The following is a 26376-nucleotide window of genomic DNA, read 5'->3' as shown; positions in this document are numbered from 1 at the left end:
AGTTCGACCATCAACTCGAGCCGGTGCTTGACCGAGTACCTGTTCGAGTCAGTTTTCGAGTTAGTTGATGCAAACAAAGTCCAAGGGGAATCAGAATCTCCATAGGTATCTTGATCACATCAATCGCCTACCAAGAGACCTCAGATAGCAGAGAACAAGAATCCTCCAGGAACAAGAAAATCAGTTGCTAATGGAGCAAGAAAACAACCAAGAACCAAGACCAAGGAACATTGGTGCAGGAGATGCACCAAACACACATAATCAAAGAGCTGGTATTGTGTCTCCAACAGTTGCTAATAATAATTATGAGATCAAAAGTGGACTGATCTCTATGATTCAAGCAAATAAGTTCCATGGTTTTCCTATGGAAGACCCTCTAGACCATCTTGATGAGTTTGACAGAATTTGTAGCCTCACCAAGATCAATGGTGTAAGTGAGGATGGTTTCAAGCTCAGACTGTTCCCTTTTTTCCTTGGAGATAAAGCACACTTGTGGGAGAAGACCTTACCAACATGAGCTATCACCACTTGGGATGCTTGCAAGAAGGCCTTCATAGCCAAGTTTTTCTCTAATGCAAGGACTGCAAGGTTGAGGAATGAGATTTCTGGTTTTGCACAGAAGAATAATGAAAACTTTTGTGAGGCATGAGAGAGATTCAAGAGCTTCCAAACTCAATGTCCACATCATGGCTTTAGCAATGAATCTCTACTCAGCACATTATATAGAGGAGTTCTACCTAAGATAAGGATGTTTTTGGATACAGCCTCCAATGGAAATTTCCTCAACAAGAATGTAGAAGAAGGATGGGAGCTAGTGAAGAACCTAGCACAATCAGATGAGAACTACAATGAAGATTATGATAGAACAATAAGGTTTGTCTCCAATGATCAAGATGAGAAGTACAAGAAGGAATTGAAAGTAGTACATAAGAAGTTGGAAAAGATTTTATTCAGCCAACAAAAGAACATTCACTTTCTAGGTGAAGAAGAGGTTCAAGATCAAGCTGGGGAGAGAGAGTTTGCTGAGATTTGTTATATGCAGAATCAAGAAGGGTTCAAAGGTTATAATCAATTCAAGATGAGGGATCTAAAATGAGTCTATTAATATATATATGACTATGATAAGAACTAAAATCTGAAACATGATTACTCTACTTGATAAGCCATTATAATGAGGCTTTACGCTATAGCAATTGAAGCGCATGCGTGCGTTAATCTCACATCCCATAACAATGCTTGATTGCTTTCCATTCTTTTTGGTTTCTCTCTTCTGCAAAACTGAACAAACAATTAATGAAAGACACAAAGGAGCAGCAACAAAGAAAGAATATAAAGATTGAAGAGACAGCTCAGATTGGAATACATGAGAAGGATGATGGAATCTGGTAAATAACGTCAAAACCCAATTGGGGCTGCTGCTTATTAAAAAAACAACTAATTGTACCTAATTAATTAAGCTTTGTGCTTAGAGTGAGAGAGAAAGAGAGGGGATCGTAACTCCAAAATGAATATCAGTCGCATCGACGCTGAAGCAAATCCAGCAAATTTTGTCAAACTAATAAAAGAGCTTCAAGTCTTAAACTTAAGCTGTACCAACAACAATAAAAGTTGAGCTTTTTATGAATAATCCGGATCAAAAAATTGAAAAAAAAAAAAAGCAAACTATGAGTGAGCTTGAACTTTTCAAAAAAACCTCGCTCAAAAATTTAAAAGTTCATGACTCATGACTCATGACACACAAAAAAAAATCGCAATATGAGTAATTCAAGACTTAAATTTAAAACGTACATAATGATGTGAACATGGAGCAAAGGGAAAAAAAAATAGAAATTGACTTGAATAACGGGTCGGGTCGGTTCGAGTATCGGGTTTTTTGGTTATTATTTTTGTTACCGAAACCAACCACAATTTTTAATTTTTTTGTTAGTTTGGTTATTTAAGTTAAATTGGGTCAAACCTGGTTATTTTAGGGTAAATGCGGGTAATTTTGGTTATTTTCAGGTAATTTGGGTAATTTGGGTGATTTGGGCTGGGTCGGTTCGGGTAATTTTGGGTAATGCAGGTAATTTGGTTAAATCCAGTTAACCAATCGGTAAATTCAGTTAACCAATCGGTTAGGGTGAACCAAACCGACCGAACCGATAATCGACTACATATTATAACTCCTTCTGTTCGGTTTTCTTCTCTTAACCGAAACCGAACCAAAAACTCAAAATCTCGGCTCGGTTCAGTTCGGAATTCTCAGTTCAAGTAATAATCCCACGGCTACTAATACCAATAAAAGAAACAAAAAAAAATTATTAATTATTATAGTCATACAATTTACCTAAATCTTAATTAAAAAATATTGTTTCTTAAAACTTAAATGTCAAAATAAACTCCGCACGTATGTGTGGATCGATCACTAGTATATATGTATATCAGTGTCTCAGTTTAAAAAGATAAAACAATGTATTGATAAGTTAGTTATATAATATACAAAGCTAACAACTTTCCACTGAAGTCACATGTAACACTAGTACATGTAATATAAAATACAAATATTTTGTGAAAACATTGAAAAACAAGAGTTCTATAGAGATTTTTGTGTATATATTAGTAGAAAAGTAGTCCCAATATAGTAGCACAATCGATGTTAGTTTGTGACATAATTGCGACTATACCATAGATTGTTAAACGGTCGCAAAATAAGTCGCAAACTCGTCATTGAAAAGTAGTAAAATAGTGACATATAACATAAGTCCCAAACAAGTGGCAAAATCGTCGTAAATTGTAACTATTTTGTGACGATTTGATATACATCAAAAAACAAAACATTGAATTCTACACACAATGGTTAAAACAGTTACTATAAGTCACTCATCTTAGTAGTATATACTAGATATATTAGTAAAAGTTGGCAAAACTTAGTTTTGAAATTTTTTGAAATTCCTACATATTCTTATAAAAGAACATGTAACACTTAACTTAGATTGGAATCTTATGCATTTTTTGTTTGTAAACATTGATATTTAAGATTTTGACAAAGTTATTATAACTAAGTTCAATCAAATCAAAGCATATACGTATAACTAAACATGTAAATACATCTCAAATGTGAAATTTTGATTTTTTTTAAATCGAGAGTGGGTAAATAGTCTCAAATTAGTAGCTAAATTAGGTGATAGTCGCAAATCCTTCAAGTGTTAATCGCAAAAGAGTCGCACATTTGCAACTAATTTGAGACTATTTTACAAATTAAAATAATAGTCGCACATCGGTCTCATATTGCGATCATTTTGCGACCAAACAATTTTTGGCAAAAGAGTCACAATCTAGTTGCTAAGATAAGACTGTTGTGCGACCACTTTATATTGTCGTTAATAAGCAACATTTTTCTGACCGTTTGTACTGCAGTAATTTATACATCTCAAAATAGTCACATAAACGTCGCTCATTTTTGTAACCAAAAAAATAGTCATAAACTGGAATTCCAAAATGCAAGTTTTCTTGTATTTGCTTCCTTTGACATAGCTCTTGAGAAGTGCATACGTTAAGTCTCCAGAAGTTTTGGATACAGAATTCATAAGGAAAAAAACAAAATACGGTCACACTATAATATGTATATATCACTTCCTTTATCAAAACAACCTAATATTATATTATTTCAATCTTTCTTTTGTTTTTATTAACTACGTCTTGGGTTCATTTTCTTTAATCAAATTAGCTACTTGTAAAATGGTCGAGAAGAAGGACACATAGTAACTAGAAGTCATGTATAATCTAGCCCTAGGACTGACAATTTTTATGTTTGAATTGAAGTTGATGTGGTTATATTATCTGCAAATAGCAAATTAATCTCCTTTAATTTCAATGGAGTGTATTAAGGCTCATAGTATAAAAAATGGAACTTCTACGAGCTACGTTTCCCATCCTAGCAGCAAATTGTATGCTTCAAATATCCTATTTACATGACATCACCTACATCAATAAGTTCTGTGGATGTTTTGCTTAACTTCTGCACTTTTCTATTACCTCATCAACGAGATTGATGTTCATAGAGCTTGACTCCTTGTTCATGCCTGACAAGTAAGATTTTCAAAAGAAAATGGTACTCCGCTCCCTTATTTAAGTTGAAAAGATTACTCGTGAGAGCTTTGTTTAAAAAAAGAGAGAGAGAATAAAAGATGAGAAAATTTTGATCAGTTTAGAGAGGGAGGTAAATTACCTGTGACCTCATTATTCTACTCTTGAGTCAAATGATCACACAAAGCTTGGAAGCGAGGGGTAGGTAAATTACTGATGACCCTATTATTCGCGTACACCTTTGAATTAGAAAAAAAAAAGATATGATAAAAAAAAACAGCAAAGCAAAGCTCAAAGGAGGATAAGAATAGAATAAGTCTGGGAAAGAGGAAGAATACCATATGTTGTAAAGTTATATATTGTTTGTTATGGTATAGTACGGGAATGAGTCTATAAGGTTCTTGACATTGATCAAATTGATGAGATCCACCGATGAAGGCTTAATGGAGTAAGTAGTGGAATTTGGTTTTAATTTGAGATGCTATGAATGTCAATGGAGAAGTACATAGTGGTTCGATTTGGATTTGTCTGCTAAGCATATGAATTATGGTTTGAATGATCATGACATTACCTTAGAAAGAAAATGAGTTTCTATGTTTTCAAACCTCTTTCACAGGTCTAAGCTTATGTTTTGCTTGAGGGCAAGCAAAGGCTAAGTGTGGGGGAGTTGATATATCATGGTTTTTGCGGTTTTTAACCAAGGAGTCGTTTAGAGTCTTTGATTTTTTTTTCAAGGATGTTTTTAAGTCTTTACAGGTTTTCTAGGATTTTGGCATGGATGGAGCAAAGTGGAGCTATTTGGATCATTTTGGAGCAATAATCCGGAGGAAATCAACTTGGAGACAATCAAGAATGATGGTGTCGGTCGACACCACCATTGGTGTCGGTCGACACACCTTTTCGCGACAGAAGAGCCAAGTTTTGGAAGTTTTACAAATCTTCCCCGAAGTTTTCCATATTTGCATCATTAGTCCATGGACGTGTTTTAGGAATATAAATAGGATTTCTAGGTCATTGTTTAGACCTACCCTTTATTTTTCCTGCAACTTTTGAGGGAGCTTTTGGAGAGAAGAATCAAGACTGCTTCAGAGAAGATTCAGAACTCCCTTACTTCTTCTTTTAATCTCTTAATGATATCTATTTTATTCATGGTTTTTGTTTCATTGATCATGTCTGAGTAGATCTCTTTTTATGTTCAGGGTTTTTCATAGGGTCTTTATGGTTTATTAGATTTGTTATTATTTAGGATTCATTATCTTCTGTGATCTTCATCTTTGGTTGTTCTTAATGCTAGATCTTTGATTAGTCATCTGGATTTAGATCTTAGGATTATTGATTGATATGAGAATATAATTGATTTTCCTGATAAAACCTTTGATGAGCAAAATTACTTTTTACAAAGAGATTTGATTTAGTAATTTTGTGAACAATCTAAACTTATTTTTAAAGCTGATTTTTAACCTTGAGTTTTACAAAGAGATTCGGATTTTCGGGTTTTAAATTTAGATAATATTTGCAGTGAGAATTGATTTATTTTACAATTGTGTTTAGAGTTCTAGATCTGATTTTAATTTATTGAATCCTAATTTATTAATTGATTTAATATTCCATAAATTCTTGAAAATATCTCTAGACCTAGCGTTTTTAATTCCTGAATTTACAACACTTTGTAATTCTGTTTCTGCATTGTTTTTAAATTAATATTATGATTAAGTATAATTAAAAGATTAATAAGTCTATTATGTGATTTAGAGTTTTTGTGGATTCAACCCCTAAAATACTACAACTGCAAGGCTGTTATTACCATTAGGGTATTACAATTTGAGCTTATCATAATCTTCACTGCAAAAAAAATTTTGGATACAGATTTGGCCAGGAAAAAAAAATATTTATGAGCTCCTAATAGGATAGTGATGTGCAGGGCAAGAATTTTATAGTAACTGTGGAATAATAAAAAAAAAATAAAAGTGACTAAACTTTTTATTTAATAGAAGTCATGTAACAATCTAGGATTGACAAACTTCTATGACACATACAAGCACCAAAGTCTAGCATTTTTTGTCACATACACATAATTGTTGCAAACAAGGAAAATAAAATTCTGAAACTTGGATGTGGTAACTTCATGGATATGCTTGTTTAGGCAGTCTCAACAACATTTGAAGAGCCCTTGGCGCAGAAAGTAGAACATGCCTTTGCACATTGTGCGACCGCTCCACTCACAATTTCACTCGCATCTACTTACCGAAAAAGTAATAGAATGGGTTAACATTCTCTTGTCTACCATTCCAAAATAAATAATAATATTGTAATTAGTGAGCTTGGATGTTTCGTTTTACCAGAGCTTTGGAGTGTCTCCATGGCAGCGCACACAGAATATGTACATCCCAACTTACAGTATTCATTGACAGCATCACCTTGAGTAAAATATTCGAAAAAATTAAACATTGATGAAACATGGTAACAATTGACATAATAAAGCACGATACAGTAAAATTTACCTGAGTTTTGGAGAGTGTCATGTGTATATCCGTTAGGACATTTGCTAACGATTTTGCATCCACTGAGAGAGCAACACATTGGTCGGGAGCCTCCCCCCAAACGGCAAACGTTATAGATATTTCTAGCAGTCGTAGACGGGCAGCAACTCTTTGCTTCCACTTGAATTTGTGCCATGACCAAACTCATTATGAGAACACTTAGAATCACATTTTTGCCTTCCATCTTTTGATTGATTACTTGTTTGATCACAATATATATTTAGCCTGTGTTGATGAAATGATGATGAAACAAGACTTGCTTATATACTAGTTGTTCTACAGTTTTCTACCACAAACTTTATTTCACACCTTTCTAGCAAGCTACATAGAATCTACATATTGGCTGGACCACCCTATCCCAATGGCTTCAACAAACTAGCTAGTTTACCCAATTCGGCCAATCTTCTCAAAATAACATTTTATATATATTTGTTTTCACAAATGGTAATTTATGTTTGGGAAAATAAAAGTTTATTCGTGAAATATTGTTTTATTTACAGTACGTACGTTATAGAACAAGGCGTTGAACTATTAATAATATATATTTTAAACATCTACTTTTCAATTTTTTGTTTGCATGTTTGCGCTAAGTATGATGTGTATGTTCCTAAAGTACGTAGCCGTATATTATTTCGTCACACTCTCTTAATTTGGTGTATGAGAGAACATAAGTGGACTAAAGCATGGTCTCGAGTGATTGTGTTTGAAAGTATATTTTTATTTATTTATGATTTCTTCTATAGTTAATAGTTATTATTTCACCATACTATTTAGCTGTTACAATTTCATTGTTACTTGGATCACATGAATTATTGCATGTGTGATATATACTAATGAGTCATCATGTAGACTGAAGTTGGTAAATGAATGGGTTAAGTATCGGATAAGATTTTTGTGTTTGGGATTGATACACTGGAAGCTAGAAGAATACCTGGGGATGAAAGAGGAAGGAACAAAATAGTTTTATGTTACCCAACTCTCTTGCGGTTATTATTTTCATCGTTGGGTCGTCGTTGTGGTTGTGTTTTAATTTTTGTCCACGTGTTCAGGTGATATGTTTGAAACGAGTACGTTGGACTTGTTCAACTCGAGAAAGAACATCGAACAATTTATCCCACGCATATCAAACAAGTCGTGCATGACAAGTCGGTTAATCATTAGGATCAATTAATCGGTCCACTCCATTTACGGTTAAGCATCCACCTCTTGGTCGTGCAAGACCATTCAATCTCTTCACCAGACCCATCGGTCCCTACATGAAGCGGTAGAGGTGTTGTTTGGGCTTGCCTGCAAGCTTATTTGACATTTCTACCTGACGGACTAAAATCACTTTCCTTTCTATTTTCTATTAGCGGTAGAAATACCCAAAACCCCGAATCAGCCACTTACGCTTTCTTAGAAACTCTTGAACCTTAGAAAAATATTTCTACACCATGTTTCTTCTTTTCATTGCTATGTTTTCTTCATTTAGTGTTATAGTTGAATTTGCATAAGATTTCGTGTGAAATTGTTCCTTCCTATGATTCTCAATGATTGTGAATCACTTCTTTTGCAACTAATTATTAAATAATTACCATATTCTTTTACCTGTAAAGATTTCGTAGTTCCTTGGATGACATGAATTATATTGTGTACATTCATGATAAGGCTCAAGCCATCAAGGTGACTAATGAATGGTTTTAAAACGTACATTGTAAGAACCAGAATCTCCAATAAGATTTTTGGGTTTGGCTTTATTCATTGGAAGAGACAAAAGGTTTGTTACAACGTGTTTTACGTTTCCTCCTTCTAACCAACTCTCTTGTGGTTTAGTTTTTTTTTTTTTTTTTTTTTTTTTTTGTCAAACTCTCTTGTGATCAAACTGACGTTACATTTTCCTATCATTATTACAACGGAAAATCCATTTGAACTCAAATACATCCAAAATAAATGATAATTAAGATGCGCGTAGTGAAGTGAGCTTCAAGTCTTCAATGGCTCCATTTCATAAAAAATGTGAATCAAGAAGACAATACCTAAACACATGTTAATTGCATTGGTTATTCATCTTAAACGTTTTAGTGACATATTTACATGGACGGACTATCTCAATGGGTTTCAGTGGTGGATTAGAAAAACATGTGCTTTATGTGATTGATATCAAGACTCGAGTGACCATTTCTTTCTTACAATTTTAAAAATAATAAAAATTAATTATGTTTAAGAATCAGATGTGATCAAAAGAATTATGAATTAATCTCGTTTTCTCCACTGCTACCTATGTTTTCGTATATATTTTTTTTTTCATATTCACTATTTTCTTGCTTTTTATATTATTTTTCGTTATCTTCATTGTCAAATTTTCATGTTAATTGTCATCGTTACTTTAACCATACGCTTATTCGTTATACTTTTCATCTTTCTCTTCCTCGTCAGCTTCATCACTTTCTTTGACTACATAATCATTCAAAGCTTTTTTGTTTAGAGTACCACATAACTTGTTCTCATCAAACTCTAAGACCAAAATCAATGCCTCTTTTTTTATAAGATTGTAAATATTTTAAACTTTTTATGGAGTTTAAGTATTCATAATATCTTTAACATTCTATAAAGTTTTAAACTTTTTAAAATTTGAACCTTTTAAAATTTTTAATATGTTAAACTTTTTAAATTGACGAAATGGGGGTATTTTATAGTTATAACCAATTCATACACAATCTGTACAAGTTTTAAAAAGTAAAATATTTTGAAACCTTTTAAAAGCTAATTTTTGAAAAAGTTTCAATATTTATAATATTTTCAAAATTTTAAGTTTTAATTATTATAATATTTTAAAACTTTTAAAAAATTTTAGTTTTCTCTAAAAAAAACTGGATTAAAATGATTAAATTTTTTTAATTTGGACGCCTGATAAATTAATCTTAATGCTCATTCATAGTTGGAAGCATATTAGTCTTATTTATAATGGTTCTGAACCATTATCTAAAATTTTCTGTTCAATGTGGGAAGTTGTACATACACTTCTTTTCTCTATCAATTGAGTAATATATGTCAAATTTAAATGATTTCCTTAAATATTAACTAGTTATTATTTTCATATATTTCTTTTATTTTCATATATTAATTTTTTCCATTTCTCGAAAAATGTTAATAACTAACGTAGAAAACTATTGTATTATCTAAAATGTTAATTAGTGAGATTTTTAATACTTTTTTATTAGTATAGATTATAATTTGTCTAAGGCATTAAAACAAAAAAAATCACGAGCTAATAATTAAAAAAACCCGATATATATATATATATTGATTAAAATAACTTTACTATATGTGAAACTCCGGTTTGCCGAGAAGTTTAAAATAATTGATTTGGCCACCTATGTTACCAAAGTGCACTTATCTTTTTGGTCAAATGTCCTGAGAGAACTCCATAGTTAATCGTGCTTGAAATTGTAAAATTTCAATATGAGTGACCTTCCAAGAAGTAACTGTCGGAATTTTGCGAGTGATTACAAAACATTAGGAAAGTTCATGTGGTGATATGTAGGGTTGGTAATCAAGTCTTTAAAACCTTCCAAACTTAGTAAACCGGACGTCGGATATAAGTGGGCCCATAGGCTAGGAGTAGACTTGGATCCACTAATAAAGGTGGGACCATAGGCTGGGGTGGACATGGGCCCACCAAGAGGTGAAAATTGGAGCATTACAATTGGTAGAGCTGAACCCAGACAAGCGTGGACTCGAGTGGGCTCACACTGCCAGAGTGATGGTCTTGGTGTGCAATTAGGACGTTACAATGGGGGTGAATTGTGACACCCTGGTTTCTGGAGAGGTTTAAAAGAATTGATTTGGCTATCTATGTTAAAATAATGCATTTATCTTTTTAGTCATAGGTCATAAGAAACTTCGTAGTTTAGCGTGTTTGAGCTGAAAAAGTTTTTGGAAGGGTGACCTTCCGGGAATTGATTGTCAAAAAATGTCCGAGAGAAGATAAAAAAAAAAAGAAAGATTATATGATGGTTTGTAGGGTTGGTAATTTAGAGTTTAATTTTAAAAGATTTATAATTTTATTAATATAACTATTTTAAATATTCAGATTTTTAGATATTTTAGATATTTTTGAGTATTTAAACTGTTTTTAGTAAATTTGAGTTAAAAATACTCTAAAGTTTTAGATAGATTAGGTATTTTGAATAATTTAGACAAATTTGGATATAAAATTTTTGAGTTTTGAGAACTTCGGATAATTCGAATCCGAACAAGTCCTATACCTCTAAATTTGAAAACCCAAAAATCTGAAATACCCGAACCAAACCCGAACGGATATCCGAATATACCCTGACCTAGTAATATGTATATCACTTCCTCTATGAAAACAACTTATGTATCATTTTCCTTTAACGAAATTAAAAGAGCTACTTACAAAATATCGAGAAGAAGGAGACATGATTTTTTATTTAGGTTATAGTAAGTGGAAGTCATTTACAATCTAGGATTGCCAATGTTTATGTTTGAATAACTGAATTGAAGTTGATGTGGTTATTATCTGCCAATCAATGGCAGATCCACATAAAGGTTAGGAGGGTCAACTGACCGGGTAAAATGTTTAAATAATATGTTGTTGCATGTAAAGTTGTGAACTTCCAGCAGCACAGTTGGTCTTCCTTCCGTGTGTTGATCTCCCAAACCTAGGTTAAATCCTTCCTTACTACATCCTTCGAGCAGCACACAGCTTTAAAATTATTTTTGGATTTGGGTAAATTTTTCACCTGGGTCTGGTCTGCCACTGCTGCCAATAGCAAATCTCCTCGGATGGAGTGTATTAAGGCTCATAGGATTTCTAAAATATGCGAACGTCTAGGTTCAGCAAATATGCTTCAAATACCCTATTTACATGACAACACCTACATCACTAACTAACTTCTAATCTACTGGATATTTTGTATATTATTTAATGCAGTAGATGTTTTAGATACTGATTTGGCCAGAAAAAATAGACACGAGCTCTTTATAAGATAATGACGTGCAGCGCAAAAATTCTTTAGCAACTGTAAAATAATAATAAATATTATAGTGTCCAAACTTTTTATTTAATAGAAGTCATGTACAATCTACAACACATAAACAAACTGGAAATAACTTATTCAAATACTAGCACCAAAGTCTAGCATTTTTTCTCACATAGACACAATTATTGAAAACGAGGAAAATAACACTCAGAAACTTGGATGTGGTAACTGCATGGATGTTTAGGCAGTCTAAACTTCATTTGTAGATCCCATGGTGCATAAAGTAGAACATGCCTTTGTGCATTGTGCTACAGCTCCATTCACAATTTCATTCACATCTACTCACCAGAACAATAATTGAATGGTTAACATTCTCTTGTCTATAATTCCAAGATGAATAATAATATTATAATTAGTGAGTTTGGATGTTTCATTTTACCAGAGCTTTGAAGTGTGTTCATGGCACCACAAACAGAAGATACACACCCCAACTTGCAGTATTCATTGACAGCTTCACCTTGAGTAAAATTCAAAAAAATAAACGTTGATGACATGTAAACAATTGACATATAATAAAACACGATAAAAAAAATAATTACCTGAGTTTTGGAGAATGTCATGATGATATCCGCTCGGACATTTAGCAGGAACAACTATGCATCCACTGAGTGATGCACACACTGGTCGGGAGGCTCCCCCCAAACGGCAAGCGTTATAGATATTTCTAGCAGTCGTAGACGGGCAGCAACTCTTTGCCTCCACTTGAATTTGTGTCATGACCAAACTCATTATGAGCACATTTAGAATAACAGTTTTGCCTTCCATCTTTTGAGTGATTACTTGTTTAATAAAAATATATATTTAGCTTGTGTTGATGAAATGGTGATGAAACAAAACTTGCTTATATACTAGTTGTTCTACAGTTTTCTACCACAAACTTTAGTTCACACCTTTCTAACAATCTACATAGAATCTACATATTGGTTGGACCACCCTATCCCAATGGCTACCACAAACTAGTTTTACCTTCGGCCAATCTGCTCAAAAAAAGATTTTATGTTTGTTTCTACAAATTGCAATGTTTGGGAAAATCAAAATTTATTCGTGAAATATTGTTTCATTTAGAGCACGTTATAGAACTAAGCGTTCAATTTGTTATCTATATATATATATATATATATATATATATATATATATATATATATATATATATATTCTAAACCACTATTATTCAATTGTCTGTTTGCATGCTTGCGCTAAGTATGATGTTTATGTTCATAGAGTACGTAACCGTATATTTATTTCGTCACACTCTCATAATTTGGTGTATAAGAGAACAAATGGAATAAGGCATAGTCTTAAGTGATAGTGTTATTTTTATTTATTTATGATTTCTTGTATAGTTAATACTTATTATTTCATAATACTATTTAGCTGTTAAGATTTCATTGTTACTTGGATCACATGAATTATTGTGTGATATTTACGGATGAATGGGTTAAAAACATTTACGGAGTTATTGTAAGATCCAAAATATCGGATAAGATTTGTTGTGTTTGGCCTTGATACACTGGAAAAAGAATACGAGGGGATTAAAGAGGAGGGGACAAAATAGTTTTCTCACAACGTGTTTTATGTTACTTCTCTTTACCCAATCTCTTTAATTACCAGATAAGATTTTGTAGTTACTTGGATGCGTTGAAAGTATGATATTGTTCGTTTTGGATCGAGATGGCAAAGTCCGCACAAATCTGTTATCGGGTTCTTTTTCAAAAGGTTTCATACTAATTGGAGTTGGACATGGCTCATATATTAGATATTTATTTTCTAATCTTTCGATATGGGACGTTAGTTTGTATCCCAATAGGATGACATCAATTATAGCGTGAATTCATCATAAGGATCAAGGTGAGTGATGAATGGTTACTTGGATGTTCATGATCTTAAATGTTGTTGTGACATATTACATGGACGGACTATCTCAATGGGTTTCAGTGGTGGATTAGATAGACGTGCAGATGTGCTTTATGTGATCGAAATCAAGACTCGAGAGACCATTTCTTTTTCACATGTTCTTTTAATCTTTTCGAAGGGACAATTGATATTATGGCTTTTACGGTTTTTAACCATGATAAGTGTGCTTTTTGAGTCTTTTGATTTTATTTTAGGTTGTTTTTGAGTCTTTGTAGGACTAGATACATATTGGCACGAAAGGGAGCATAATGAGGCTAAATAGGAAGATTTGGAGCACACTCGAGCATTGAGATTGAAACTGTGAAGCTTGCATACGAGTATAGAGAGCTGCATAGATCGATGCAGGTGTTGGCGTCGATCGATGCCTTATGCAATGCAAGACGAGTCCGAGTTTCTCAACTTCTGAAGTTTTGCAAAGCTGCCCCAAAGTTTTCTCTAATTGTAATATTAAGTCTCTGACATGTTTATATATATATATATATATATATATATATATATATATATATAAGGGTCTGAGAAACCATTAATCTTTATTTTTCTGCAAACTTTTGAGAGAGAGATCGAGAGAGCTTTTAGAGAGATAAGTCATAACTCAACCCTATTGAGAGAGATTTTGAACTCCCTTACTTCTCTATTCTACTTCTTAATGCAATTTATCAGATTTTGATTTGTGTTTTTACAACGATGTCTGAGTAATTCACTTGTTAGGTTTAGGGATTTTCATAGGGATTTATGGTTTATTCGATCTGTTGATTTCTCTGGATTCATATTCTTCCGTGTGAATACAATTATATATATATATATAACTATAAATAATGTACTTACTCTCACGAATTTGACAGCAGAGTCAGCCAAGAAATTAGCATACGAGGTACGATCATATCTATGAGCTCGAGCTAAATAAGTGTGAGCAAGGTCATTGCTACTAGACACCACAAGAAAGATACTGTTTTCCAAAATATCTTTGGCTTTTTCTTCTCCAAAATGTTTCTTCATCTTTGATATATATTCTTTGAAATATGTGAGTTGATCCCACACCGATATCACTGACTATACAAAATAAACATAAATATAAGACACAAGAATCACTCACAAGAAAAACTAACGATCATGATATGGGAAAACATTAGTACCATAATTTGTGCTGTTAATGGATCATAACCAGTTCCTCCAGATGCAAATGTTACACCGTTAAGAAGATCCTCAGGCTTCAAATTCGGATTCATATATGCGGGTAATGTCTTGGCCAATCCCAACTTTTCAGCTGCAATATTTTGTAACATACTTATAGAACTAATAAATAATTATACTTTCCAAGTTTGAGAAAAATAAAAATAGTTCAAATGGGTTACCAATAAGATCGGATGGAACTCTTCCATCAGAAAACCTTCCAGTGGCAGAGCCTCCAGGAAAATCTTTTCCATACGGAGGGAAGTTACACTTAAGAAGAGTGGGAAGATTGTTGTTATTTCCTGTATCCATTATTGAATCTCCAAATACTATTAGTGCTGTGATTGTTGTGTTTTTCCCTTGCTTGGCGGCTGCATTAGCTTCGGCTGCGATTGTTAATACCAAAGCGAGCCACAACATTTGATACTTCATTCTCTCTTGTTTGATTTGCTTACTTTTCGGCTGAGAAATTTAATATGTTTGTGTTTTACCAATTCCAAAGTCATGTGAGCATGCTTATATATATATATATATATATATATATATATATACTTGTTTCTGTATTTGTTGGATTTTCTAAAGTTATCTCTTAACAAAGTTGTTAGGTTATACGCAATCTCTAGTCATTTATTACTTTGTTTCTGTATATAATTACGCTGCAAAACTTTGTTTGTTATCTATGTTTGGAATTTACACCAAACAAGTAATATAACCATAGTTTGTTATAACACTGAATATAAGCCAAACTTGAATATGACATTAAAAACTTGTTTTAATAAATACACATATCTTCAGAAAATATTCAAACTATGATTAATAATCAAGTACTGTTATATATATATATATATATATTTTGAAAACAGATTAAAATTTTCATTATCATATTTTAGTATAAATATAGTACTTCTTTTTCTTTTTATGGTAGTGTATCCACATGTCTAGGGGTTTATTTTGACCACATGTTATATATATTTTTTCTTAATTATGTTTTTTTTTCTGGTATTTCACATGACTACTTGCTAAGTAAGGCAGTATGGGTTTGCTCCTACCTATATGGCTGACAATAACATTAAACATAGGATCACTTTAAGATTAATATTTTTAAAAAATTATCTCACTATTTATAATCGATTAATTAGAAAGAATGTAGGAACAGTGAGAGCTTCTCAAAGAGGTCCCGCAGGTCCAATACATTAAAACAAAAAATTTAAAGAATTAATAATTTAAAAAACAAGGAAAAAGTATCTTACCTACTAGTTTATATATATACTTTTTTTTTCACAAAAATATTATTTTAAAATATTTCACACAAATTATGAAAAAAATAAAATATACATATATGTTATTATTTATAATTGATTAATGGGTTAATTTGGTTATAGTTTACAGATAAATTTAGGAAATCTAATGTAAAGGATGCAATTAATGGGTTAATTTAGTTATAGATTACATAGAGATTTAGAAAATCTAATGTAAAGGATGCATTGAAAATATAAAATGATGCATTGAAAATGTAAAATGACATTTTTTGTAGAATAGAAATAAAATTCGTGGCAGGCTATAAAAAGGAAACTTATGGTTTTTGCGGGTTTTGCAAGTATGTTGCTGCTGACGGCATCTTCGGGCTCTCCAGCGTCGGGGGACAGCCGGATCTCTCCATCAGAGGACCGAGAAGGACAAAATATCTCTCTGTCTGACCTACCGAAGGGAGAGGTGGGAGTTTCACACGTGAAGATAACAGGACAGGTTGATTCGCTTAGCCAGGGTTCGAACGTGGCTGTGGATCGTCCTGTTCCTAAACGGTCATAAGTGAATGTGGACCAAAAACATGTTTACACACAGCAAACGTTTTTTCCCATCGAGGTTGATGGTCAGACGAAGGTGGTTGTCCCAAATGATGTTTTCGAGTATGCTAAGCCACTTTGGGAGGATTTTTTTATTGGTAAGTTCCTAAACTCAAAAGCTCCGCATGTGGGGAAGATCCATACGATTGTAAATAAGATCTGGAGGCTTGGAGATAAATCCACTTTGATTGATGTTTATGCGGTGACTGATAATACGGTCAAATTCTATGTCAGACATGAGGGAATGAGGAGGCGGGTTCTCCACTGGGGTATGTGGAACATTATGGACATTCCAATGGTTGTATCTAAATGGTTCCCTTCTGCGGAGAACACTCAACCAGCAATGAAATCTATTCAGTTGTGGGTCATTTTAACAGATATCCCACCATTGATGTTCACAGACAAAGGGCTTGATTTCTTGTTTAGTGCAGTGGGTATACCTTTACGGCTACACCCCAAGACTGAGGCCTGTACAATTTTTTATGAACCTCAGATGTTGGTTGAAGCAGATTTAAGAAAGGATTTGCCACATGAATTCACTTTAATCGGTGAGGAAGAAGGGGAACTTGATGTTGTAGTACGGTATTCCTCTCATTGGCTGCCGCCGCGATGCAGCTGTTGTAGCAAATGGGGTCACTTGAGGGATTCTTGTGTTGCTTCCATTTAAAAGACCACTCGAGCGTCTACATCTATGTCAATTCCTCTGCCGTTGTGCCTGTTGCAACGCAGGTCAATGCAGTCTCATTTCCTGTTCGGTGAAACTCGAGAATCAGGAAAAATTCTTATGTTCATTTATCTACGCTCTAAGTACTGAAAAAGAGAGGAGACGATTGTGGGAAAACCTCAAAGCCCACATGGACTCTCCGATCATTCAGCTTAAACCGTGGATATTGTATGGAGATTTTAATGAGATTCTTGACTTGGAAGAACATTCATGTGTGGATGACTCTCCCATTGCCCTCATGGTATGCGAGACTTCCAGCAATGGGTAAACTGTTGTAGCCTTTCTTATCTCTCCTACCATGGGCCGTTGTTCACGTGGTGTAATAACAGAGAAGATGATATCATTTCAAAGAAGCTAGATAGAGTGCTTGTCAATGACAGTTGGAATCAGAGACTACCTCAATCTCACTTTTTTTTTGAAGCAGGGGGATGCTCTGATCATCTCCGTTGTCGACTCAATTTCAATATTCGTGTAGGGGGAATTATTGGTTGTCGAAAGCCATTCAAGTTTGTCAATGTGGTTACAGATATGGAGGAGTTTAAGCCACTAGTGGAGGATTTTTGGAAATAAATGGAGCCTTTATATATGTCTACTTCCACATTGTTCTGATTTACTTAGAAGTTAAAGTCGCTAAAACTACACATCCGGACATTGGCTAAGGCAAAAATGGGAGATTTTGTCAAGAAGGCGAAGGAGGCTTATGATGATCTATGTAAAAACCAGGAAGTAAACCGATTACAACCTACTCCTGCAGGCTGCAGGTATGGCTGCAGAGAAAGAGGCTTTTGACAGATGGGAACAGGTTGCAGGTTTGGAGGAGAATTTCCTCAAACAACGCTCCAAACTGCATTGGTTACAGATTCGAGATCATAAAAACGAGGCTTTTCACCATGCCATTGTAGCCAAAAACACCCAGAATACCATTCCAGAAATCAGAACACCTGATGGAAGTTTGCTCTCTACTGGAGATGACATCAAGGTGGAGGCTGAGAGATTCTTTCATGAGTTCCTACAACTCAACGTTAATGACTACCATAAAAACTAGATCTCTGGATGTTGTGCTATCAAGATAGACGTCCCCAAAGCATTTGATTCTGTTCAATAGTCATTCTTGCAAAACAATCTACATGCTCTAGCTTTTCCTCCTATGTTTACCCGTTGGATTATGCTCTGCGTCACCACCGCCTCTTTTTCAGTCCAAGTCAATGGAAAGTTGTCTGGTTACTTCCTGAGTGCAAGAGGACGAAGGAAAGGCTGCTCCTTATCCCCCTATCTATTTGTTATAAGTATGGATGTGCTATCCAAGATGTTAGATAAAGCGGCTGCCTCACAACTCTTTGGCTATCACCCGCGCTATAGGAATCTTGGCCTGGCACATTTGAGCTTCGCCGACGACCTCATTGTTTTATATGATGGGAAAGTTCGATCTATTGATGGCATTGTCAAGGTCTTTGAAGCCTTTTCTAAGTACTCTGGTTTGCGCATCAGCATGGAAAAATCCACGGTTTACTTAGAAGGAGTCTCAGAAACAATACATCAGACCATCAAGAATACATTTTAGTTTTACACTGGTTTGCTCCCGGTAGAATACTTAGGCTTGCCTTTGGTCACTAACTGCCTCACTACTACGGATTACCTTCCACTGGTAGAGCAGATCGAGAAATGCATCGGCTCCTGGACCACCCGTTTCCTCTCTTATGCTGGCCGCCTAAACCTGATAAGTCCTGTTCTATGGAGTGTATGCACCTTCCGGCTCTGTGCATTTTGGTTGCCACGTAAATGCATTACAGAAATAGATAATCTCTACTCTGCTTTCTTCTGGTCTGGTCCTGATTTGAACCCACGCAAACCAAATCTCGCCTAGGAGGATGTCTGTAAGACAAAGCAAGAGGTGGTTTGGGTCTACGGTCCTTAAAGGAAGCAAATGATGTATGTTGTCTTCAGCCTATTTGGCCCCTGGTATCTAATGCAAACTCATTGTGGGTTAAATGGATTGAATTGAACTTGTTAAAAAAGAATGTTTCTGATCCGTCAAAGACTTCATGACCCTTGGGTACTGGTTGTGGAAAAAACTTCTTAAATACAGACTTGCAGCTAAGTCTTTGTGCAAAACAGAGCTACATAATGACCGTGCAACATCATTTTGGTTTGATGATTGGTCTGATTTAGGTCGTCTCCAAGACATTGTTGGTGCTCGAGGTTTTATTGATCCCGTAAGAACATGTCAGTAGCAGAGGCTTGGAACACACATCGCCGGTGTCAGCACAGAGATGGCCTTTTGAATAAGATGGAAGATTCCCTAAAAGCAGCTTGGCAAAACCGTACCGAGGTCTGTGATGTGGTTCTCTGGAAGGGAATAAATGATGTTTACTGTCTAAAATTCAGCACATGTGCTACTTGAAACCAAATTTGTTCAAGTGCTACGATTTTTCCTTGGCATGACGGAGTATGGTTCAGGCATGCCACACCAAAGTTCTCTTTTTGTGTTTGGCTTGCAGTGCACTAAAGGTTATCAACAGGTGACCGAATGCTCCACTGGAATGTTATCAACAGGTGACCGAATGCTCCACTGGAATGCCCTCACTTTTATATACCCATCGAGTGTCATCAACTCCATAAGCTTTCTACAGTTCTAAGATTGAAATGTTACATAATGTTATTAGAGAGCAAACACAGATATTATATGAGAGTTTTAAGAGATTATGATCAGTTTTCACTATATATGAAACTGTAAGATGAAAGATTGTATATTACCTGAGGATTTAGTATGTCTATTAGGTTAATAATTTCGTATAATTTTGTCCTGCCACAAATTGAAATGTTTTGGATAGAATTTTCATAGAGCTCAAAAACATAACGGTGCTAGAACATTTTGCCTTTCCCGGGCCATATGTCACACAACTTGGATTTTCCATATTTGGTTCACTCCATAACTATCATTGGATTTGGCGACAAGGAGAGGTACTCCTTTTTTTTCTGTTTTACAGCGGAAAGACTCGTAGACATCTAAAAGAAGTCTTCTCTTGCACCAACACCCATAGGAACATATGGATCTTTTCATATTACACTTTTCTTGTTCAAACGTGTTCACACTAAAGGAGTTCTTACAACAGCTCCTTCCTCTTCCGGAGCTTATACACGACAATGAGACCCTCTCCAAAAGAAAGATACTTGTAACATCCCTGAACCAGATAATGCATTTTTTGAGTGGGTGTCGACCGACACAAGGGGTGTCTCGCTCGACACCAATAATTCCGGATTCTACAGGTTTGTTTTAATTGTTGTTTGGTTTGGTTTGGTTCAATTAGAAATCCCTAAACCGACATATATAAGAGAAAAAGCGACGAAAGTGAGGGTTTTTAGTGGTTTTGTGTCGCCGTTAGTTAGGAAAACGAGAGAAAAAGGAGAGAAAGCGTTGGAGAGTGTTCTTGAGAGAATTTGGCTTGTTCTTGGTGGTTTTTGGTGAGATCGGTTGCTGTGGAAGAGAGTTGTTGCTGGGAACGAAGGATGAGCTTCTTGAGACGTTTTTTCCACCGTTTCTCAAACAAATCTTCCTGCAAAAAGAGGTGAGTGCTTGACCATGGCTGATCTAAGCCTGAGATCTCTGTTGTTTTGGCTGTTCTTTGTTGTTTGTGGTGTTTTGCTTGTGTGGGTTGGTTGTTTTTGTGTTCCCATAGGTTCCTAAGGAGTTTGGAAGAGTTTGGGACGGTTTGGAAGCGGATTGGAATGGAAATTCGTCGTTCGGCTTTGTGCAGATCGTGTCTACGAAGGCGGTGTCGATCGACACCAGTTAAGTGTTGGTTGATACCATGTTTTTGTTGAGTATCGGTCGACACCGATCTATTGTCGGTCCACATCAGTGACGTGTTACCATTGGTCGACACCGACCTTGCCTTGGTCGACACCACACTTAACCGAGTCTCATTTTTCCTGGTTTGATGTGTTGTTTGTGTTTGGTTTGTTGGCTTTAATAATAGAATCTCAATTGCTTGTGTGTATAGCGCAGTAGATGGGAGGATGGCCTCACTGAGTGTTTATGACAATACTCTTGCATCTCAATTTGTGTTTGTGGAGGATGAGGAGGAGGATGTTCTAGAGGCTTGATTGATTGTGGTATAGCTATTGTTAGGTTGCTAGATTGAGTTGATAGAACATTGCAGGATGATGAATTGTTATTTGATTGTTTTGGTTATTGTATTGCTTCACTGTTGGATTCTATTTGGTTATTGGAATTCTTTTGATTATGTGTTGATGTTGTTTGTTGTTAGGTTGCTAGTGGGTATGGGACAACTAGAGATTTATTATTATTAAAAAAAACGGGAAGGGTTGTTTCATTTTGGTATCAGAGCCGTTACGTTTCTAGGTCTAGGGTTCACTGGTGTTTTTTCTGGTTATGTTTTGATTTCATGCGTGAGTTGATTATCTGATTTAGTCAATTGTGTGTGGCATAAGGTCCTAGAACATCCTCTTCGAGCCAACTTTATGATTCCACGGTGAGTTGTGTTTCTCGTGTAGTAGAATGTTTTGTTTTTGCTTAGTCTTCTGTTCATGGTGATACAGATGGCTAGAGGTGAGGGAGCTGCTGGTCGCGGGCGAGGTCGTGGTCGTAGTCGAGGTCGTGGTTGCGGGCGTGGCCGTGGATGGGGACAGGTTCCCAAGGTCAGCGAGAGTGTGACTCGGAGCATAGCTGGTTAGGAGGTGGCAGAGTCACAGGTTCATCCTAGTGTGTCGGGAGACCAGGCTAGTTTGGGTAGCGGAAGGACTGATGGGTCCGGTGTCGGTCACAGTGTTGCCCCGGGAGTGGGGGTTGCAGAGGAGGGTGGTCCAGGTAGAGAGGATGTTCTGATGGGCTTGCCAGGTCAGGTTTTGGTGCGGCTTCCAGTGGCGCCGTCAGTGGTTGGTGGGCAGGTTCCAGCGGGGCAGCCTGCGGCTGGGGTGCAGTCAGGTGTGCAGCCAGGGGGCGGGGTAGTGGATGCACAGTATTTGCAGATGTTGGTGCAGCTGCGGCAGGTGGGTGCGGGGTCCTTTGCGGGAGGCACGGATCCGAGTGCAGCGGATGAGTGGAGAGAGTGGATGGAGGATATTTTCTAGTCTCTTCGGTGTCCTGACCAGTACAGGGTGTATTTGGTAGTGTATTATCTGTCCGGAGATGCCCTTGTGTAGTGGAGATCGGTGACAACACGGAGGTTGCAAGGAGAGATGACATGGAGAGTTTTGTGGGGGAGTTTAACTCCAAGTGTTTTCCTTAGGAGGTACTTGATCGCATGGAGGCGAGGTTCTTAGGGTTCACCGAGGTGGATGCAGAGTTTAGAAGGCTTGTGGTGTATGTAGGTCGGGCGTTGGAGCCTAAGTCGGCTTAGGTACGGAGGTTATTGTTGGCTCTGCGGGATAATCTGAGAACTCGCTGCAGGGTGAGAAGTTATGCTACGAGAATGGTGGTCAGTCCTGCGGCGCAGCCGAAGCGGACCAAGCCACATTCTGTTCCTAGCAAGGGCGACAAGCCTGCGCAGGGGCATAAGCGGAAGTTTGATGCAATGCCGAGATCGGGGTCTGGTAGTGCGGGATGTTTTGGATGTGGTAGCATGGACCACAAGTTGGCCAACTGTCCACAGAGAGTTGAGCAGCGGGCGGTGACGGAGCATCGGGCAGATACCCGAGTTTGTTATCACTGTAGAGAGACATAGTATACCAAACCTCGTTGTCCCAAGTTAACAGCCAGGAGTGCAGCCGGTGGGTTTGATCGAGCCGACTTTGCGGGTGTACTCGAGTGTAGAGGCCGATGGCACCAGTGCATGAGTGATCACATGTATAACTTCTGAGACTCGAACTTGGTCATTTCAATAGTTCAAATTTTATGCTTGTTGTTTTGTTATTGAATTCTAGGTTCTCAACACATGAGGTTTGTGTAGGGACCTTGTTGGTGGGCGGGTTTACGTCCCATATTTTGTTTGATTCTGGAGCTACCCATAGCTTCATTACTCCGTAGTGCGCGGAGAGTGCAGAGATCAGAGGAGGTCCCGAGGAGCGAGCAAGGGTTGTCAATAGTTGCGGGAGGCGAGTTCCCAAGAGTTCTTGGTCGCGTGAGGATGTGGCTATTCAGATTGCAGGGGAGTCGAGGCCTGCGGATTTGATTATCAGTTCTGTTGGGTTGTAGGATGTCATCTTGGGGATGGATTGGTTGCATCGTCACAGAGTGCATCTGGACTATTACAGGGGTAGAGTGGTCTTTGAGCGTCCAGAGGGGAAGTTGGTCTTCGAGGGGGTGAGGCCGACTTCGGGGAGTCTTGTGATTTTAGCCGTGCAGGCTGGGAAGATGCTTGAGAAGGGGCGTGAGGCCTACTTGGTTACAATTTCGATGGCGGAGTCTGTGGGGCAGTCTTCAGTTGGAGGTATTCGGGTTGTGGAGGAGTTTGAGGATGTGTTTCAGTCGTTGCAGGGGTTACCACCATCTCGATATGATCCCTCCACGATTGAGTTGGAACCAGAGACAACGCCGTTGTCTAAGGTGCCCTACAGGATGGCTCCAACAGAGATGGCAGAGCTGAATAAACAGCTGGAGGATTTGCTGAGCAAGGGATTCATCCGTACTAGTAGTTCACCATGGGAACACCGGTTATGTTGGTTAAGAAGAAGGCCGGGATTTTCCGCTTGTGTATCTCCTATCGGGGTTTGAACCGGGTCACTATGAAGCACAAGTACCCTCTCCCGAGGATTGATGAGTTGTTAGATCAGTTGAGGGGTGCTACTTGGTTTTCCAAGATTGACTTGGCGTCGGGTTATCATCATATTCGAATTCATGAGGCAGATGTGAGGAATACCGCCTTCAGGATGAGATATGGGCATTATGAGTACAAGATGATGCCGTTTGGGTTGACAAACGCACCAGCTGCGTTTATGAGATTGATGAACAGCGTGCTTCAGCAGTTTCTGGACTTGTCTGTCATCATTTTCATCGATGACATCCTGGTATATTCCAAGAGTCCTGAGGAGCATGCAATACATCTGAGAGCAGCTCTAGAGAAGCTGCGGGAGCAGAAGTTATTTGCTAAGCTGAGCAAGTGCAGTTTCTGGCAGCATGAGATGAGGTTCTTGGGTCACAATGGTTCTAGAGATGGAGTTTCAATGGATCCCGAAAAGATTCAGACTATCAGGGAGTGGCCGAGGCTGCAGAGTGCCACCGAGATTAGGAGTTTCTTGGGGTTGGCGGGTTATTACAGGAGATTCTTTCCAGGTTTTGCGAGTATGGCACAACCGATGACTAAGCTTACAGGAAAGGATGTTCCTTTTGTGTGGTCACCGGAGTGTTAGGCGAGTTTTACAAGCCTCAAGCAGATGTTGACTACCACGCCATTGTTAGCACTGCTAGAGCAGAACAAACCTTACGTTGTGTATGGAGATGCTTATGGAGTTGGATTCGCTTGTGTGCTGATGCAGCAGGGGAAGGTTATAGCCTATGCTTCGCGGCAGTTTCGGAAGCACGAGGCTAATTACCCTACCCATGATTTGGAGATGGCAGCAGTGGTTTTTGCTCTGAACATTTGGAGGTCTTATTTGTATGGTGGGAAGGTTCAGGTGTTCACAGATCATAAGAGCTTGAAGTACATCTTCACTCAACCTGAGCTGAATTTGAGGCAAAGGCGCTGGATGGAGTTGGTAGCGGATTATGATCTGAACATAGCTTACCATCCTGGTAAAGCTAACCTGGTTGAAGATGCTTTGAGCCGTAAGCGGGCGGCTTCCGCTCTGAAGCAAGATATGGAGGAGTTAGTGCGTGAGCTTAGTGCATTGAGGCTGTGTGTTATTTCATAGGATCCTTTGGGTTTGGAGGCAGCTGATCAAGCAGACATGTTGAGCAGAGTGCGGTTAGCTCAGGAGAGTGATGAGGGGCTGGTGAATGCCTCTAAGGCTGCAGGTTCAGAGCATCAGGTCTCTGTTAATGGACTATTCTTGTGCATGGTCGGGTCTGTGTACCCAAGGGTGTGGGTCTTAGGCAGGAGATACTGAGAGAGGCTCGTTCGAGCAAGTTCTCTATTCATCCAGGAGCGACGAAGATGTACCATGACCTCAAGCGGTATTATCATTAGGTCGGGAAGAAGAAGGACGTAGCTGATTGGGTTGCAAAGTGTGACACCTGCCAACTGGTGAAGGCTGAGCATCAGGTTCCTGGTGGTTTACTGCAAAGTTTACCCATTCCGGAGTGGAAGTGGGATATGATCAATATGGATTTTGTGGTGGGATTGCCTATGTCGAGGACGTTTGATGCGATTTGGGTCATTGTGGACCGTTTGACTAAGTCTACACACTTTCTGGCCATCAAGAAAATTGATGGAGCAGCGGTTTTGGCTAGGAAGTATGTGAGAGAGATAGTCAGGTTGCATGGTGTGTCTGCCAGTATTGTGTCTGATCAAGATTCCAAGTTCACTTCGGTGTTCTGGAGGGCATTTCAGGCACAGATGGGACGAAGATGCATATGAGTACAGCCTATCATCCTCAGACTGACGGTCAGTCAGAGAGGATGATCCAAACATTGGAGGATTTACTAAGGATGTGCATGCTGAATTGGGGTAGTCATTGGGCAGATCATTTGAGCTTGGTTGAGTTTTTTTATTACAATAGTTACCATGCTAGCATCGGGATGGCTCCTTATGAGGCGTTGTATGGGAGGCCATGTCGTACACCATTATGCTGGACTCAGGTGTGGGAGAGGAGCATGTTTGGTGCGGACTTTGTTTAGGAGACCTTGGAGAAGATCCGGGTTCTGAAGCTGAACATGAAGGAGGCTCATGATCGGTAGAGGAGTTATGCTGATAAGAGGAGGAAGGATCTTGAGTTTCAGGTGGGTGACAGAGTGTACATAAAGATGGCCATGTTGCGGGGTGATACTAGGATTTTTGTGTCTATCCTAGCAGGTCTCATTTAACCTTACGTAGTTGTAATACTTAAGGTGTCAATCAAAATGGGATGATGCTATCACTTAAGATGCAATCAAAGAATCACAAGTCAAGACAATTCAAAGAGAGTGTTTTTCTAACAGTCCTAGAATGATCAGAATGCGAAACGGAAATGTGCTCTAG

At 37.4% G+C, this 26376-nt stretch overlaps 2 protein-coding genes, 1 long non-coding RNA gene and 1 other non-coding gene across 4 annotated transcripts; all 4 read right to left on the bottom strand.

Annotated features, from left to right (window-relative positions):
• Window positions 1–586: 586 nt before the first annotated feature.
• LOC147925261 (small nucleolar RNA R71) lies at window positions 587–693 on the bottom strand. Its single transcript, XR_015585606.1, has one exon. It is a non-coding gene; the product is annotated as a small nucleolar RNA R71 (small nucleolar RNA).
• A 5328-nt stretch (window positions 694–6021) lies between these two features.
• LOC147925260 (uncharacterized) lies at window positions 6022–7115 on the bottom strand. The gene is made up of 3 exons (XR_015585373.1): window positions 6567–7115; window positions 6405–6482; window positions 6022–6302 (listed from the first exon to the last, which is right to left on the bottom strand). It is a non-coding gene; the product is annotated as an uncharacterized LOC147925260 (long non-coding RNA).
• A 4534-nt stretch (window positions 7116–11649) lies between these two features.
• Window positions 11650–12805, bottom strand: LOC104750175 (thionin). The gene is made up of 3 exons (XM_010471935.3): window positions 12190–12805; window positions 12030–12107; window positions 11650–11928 (listed from the first exon to the last, which is right to left on the bottom strand). The coding sequence occupies exons 1-3, from the start codon at window positions 12413–12415 to the stop codon at window positions 11840–11842; spliced, it is 393 nt and encodes a 130-aa protein (XP_010470237.1). The 5' UTR covers window positions 12416–12805; the 3' UTR covers window positions 11650–11839.
• A 1405-nt stretch (window positions 12806–14210) lies between these two features.
• LOC147925259 (GDSL esterase/lipase At3g43570-like) lies at window positions 14211–15232 on the bottom strand. The gene is made up of 3 exons (XM_087493415.1): window positions 14917–15232; window positions 14698–14828; window positions 14211–14614 (listed from the first exon to the last, which is right to left on the bottom strand). Exons 1-3 carry the CDS (start codon window positions 15164–15166, stop codon window positions 14285–14287), a joined length of 711 nt encoding a protein of 236 aa, XP_087349541.1. The 5' UTR covers window positions 15167–15232; the 3' UTR covers window positions 14211–14284.
• Between the last annotated feature and the right edge of the window lie 11144 nt (window positions 15233–26376).

This window comes from Camelina sativa, chromosome 16 (genome assembly GCF_030686135.1).
Source record: "Camelina sativa cultivar CO46 ecotype springtype chromosome 16, ASM3068613v1".
NCBI lineage: Eukaryota > Viridiplantae > Streptophyta > Magnoliopsida > Brassicales > Brassicaceae > Camelina > Camelina sativa.
Note: the sequence above shows the minus strand (reverse complement) of the source record. Positions and strands in the feature narration are given on the sequence as shown.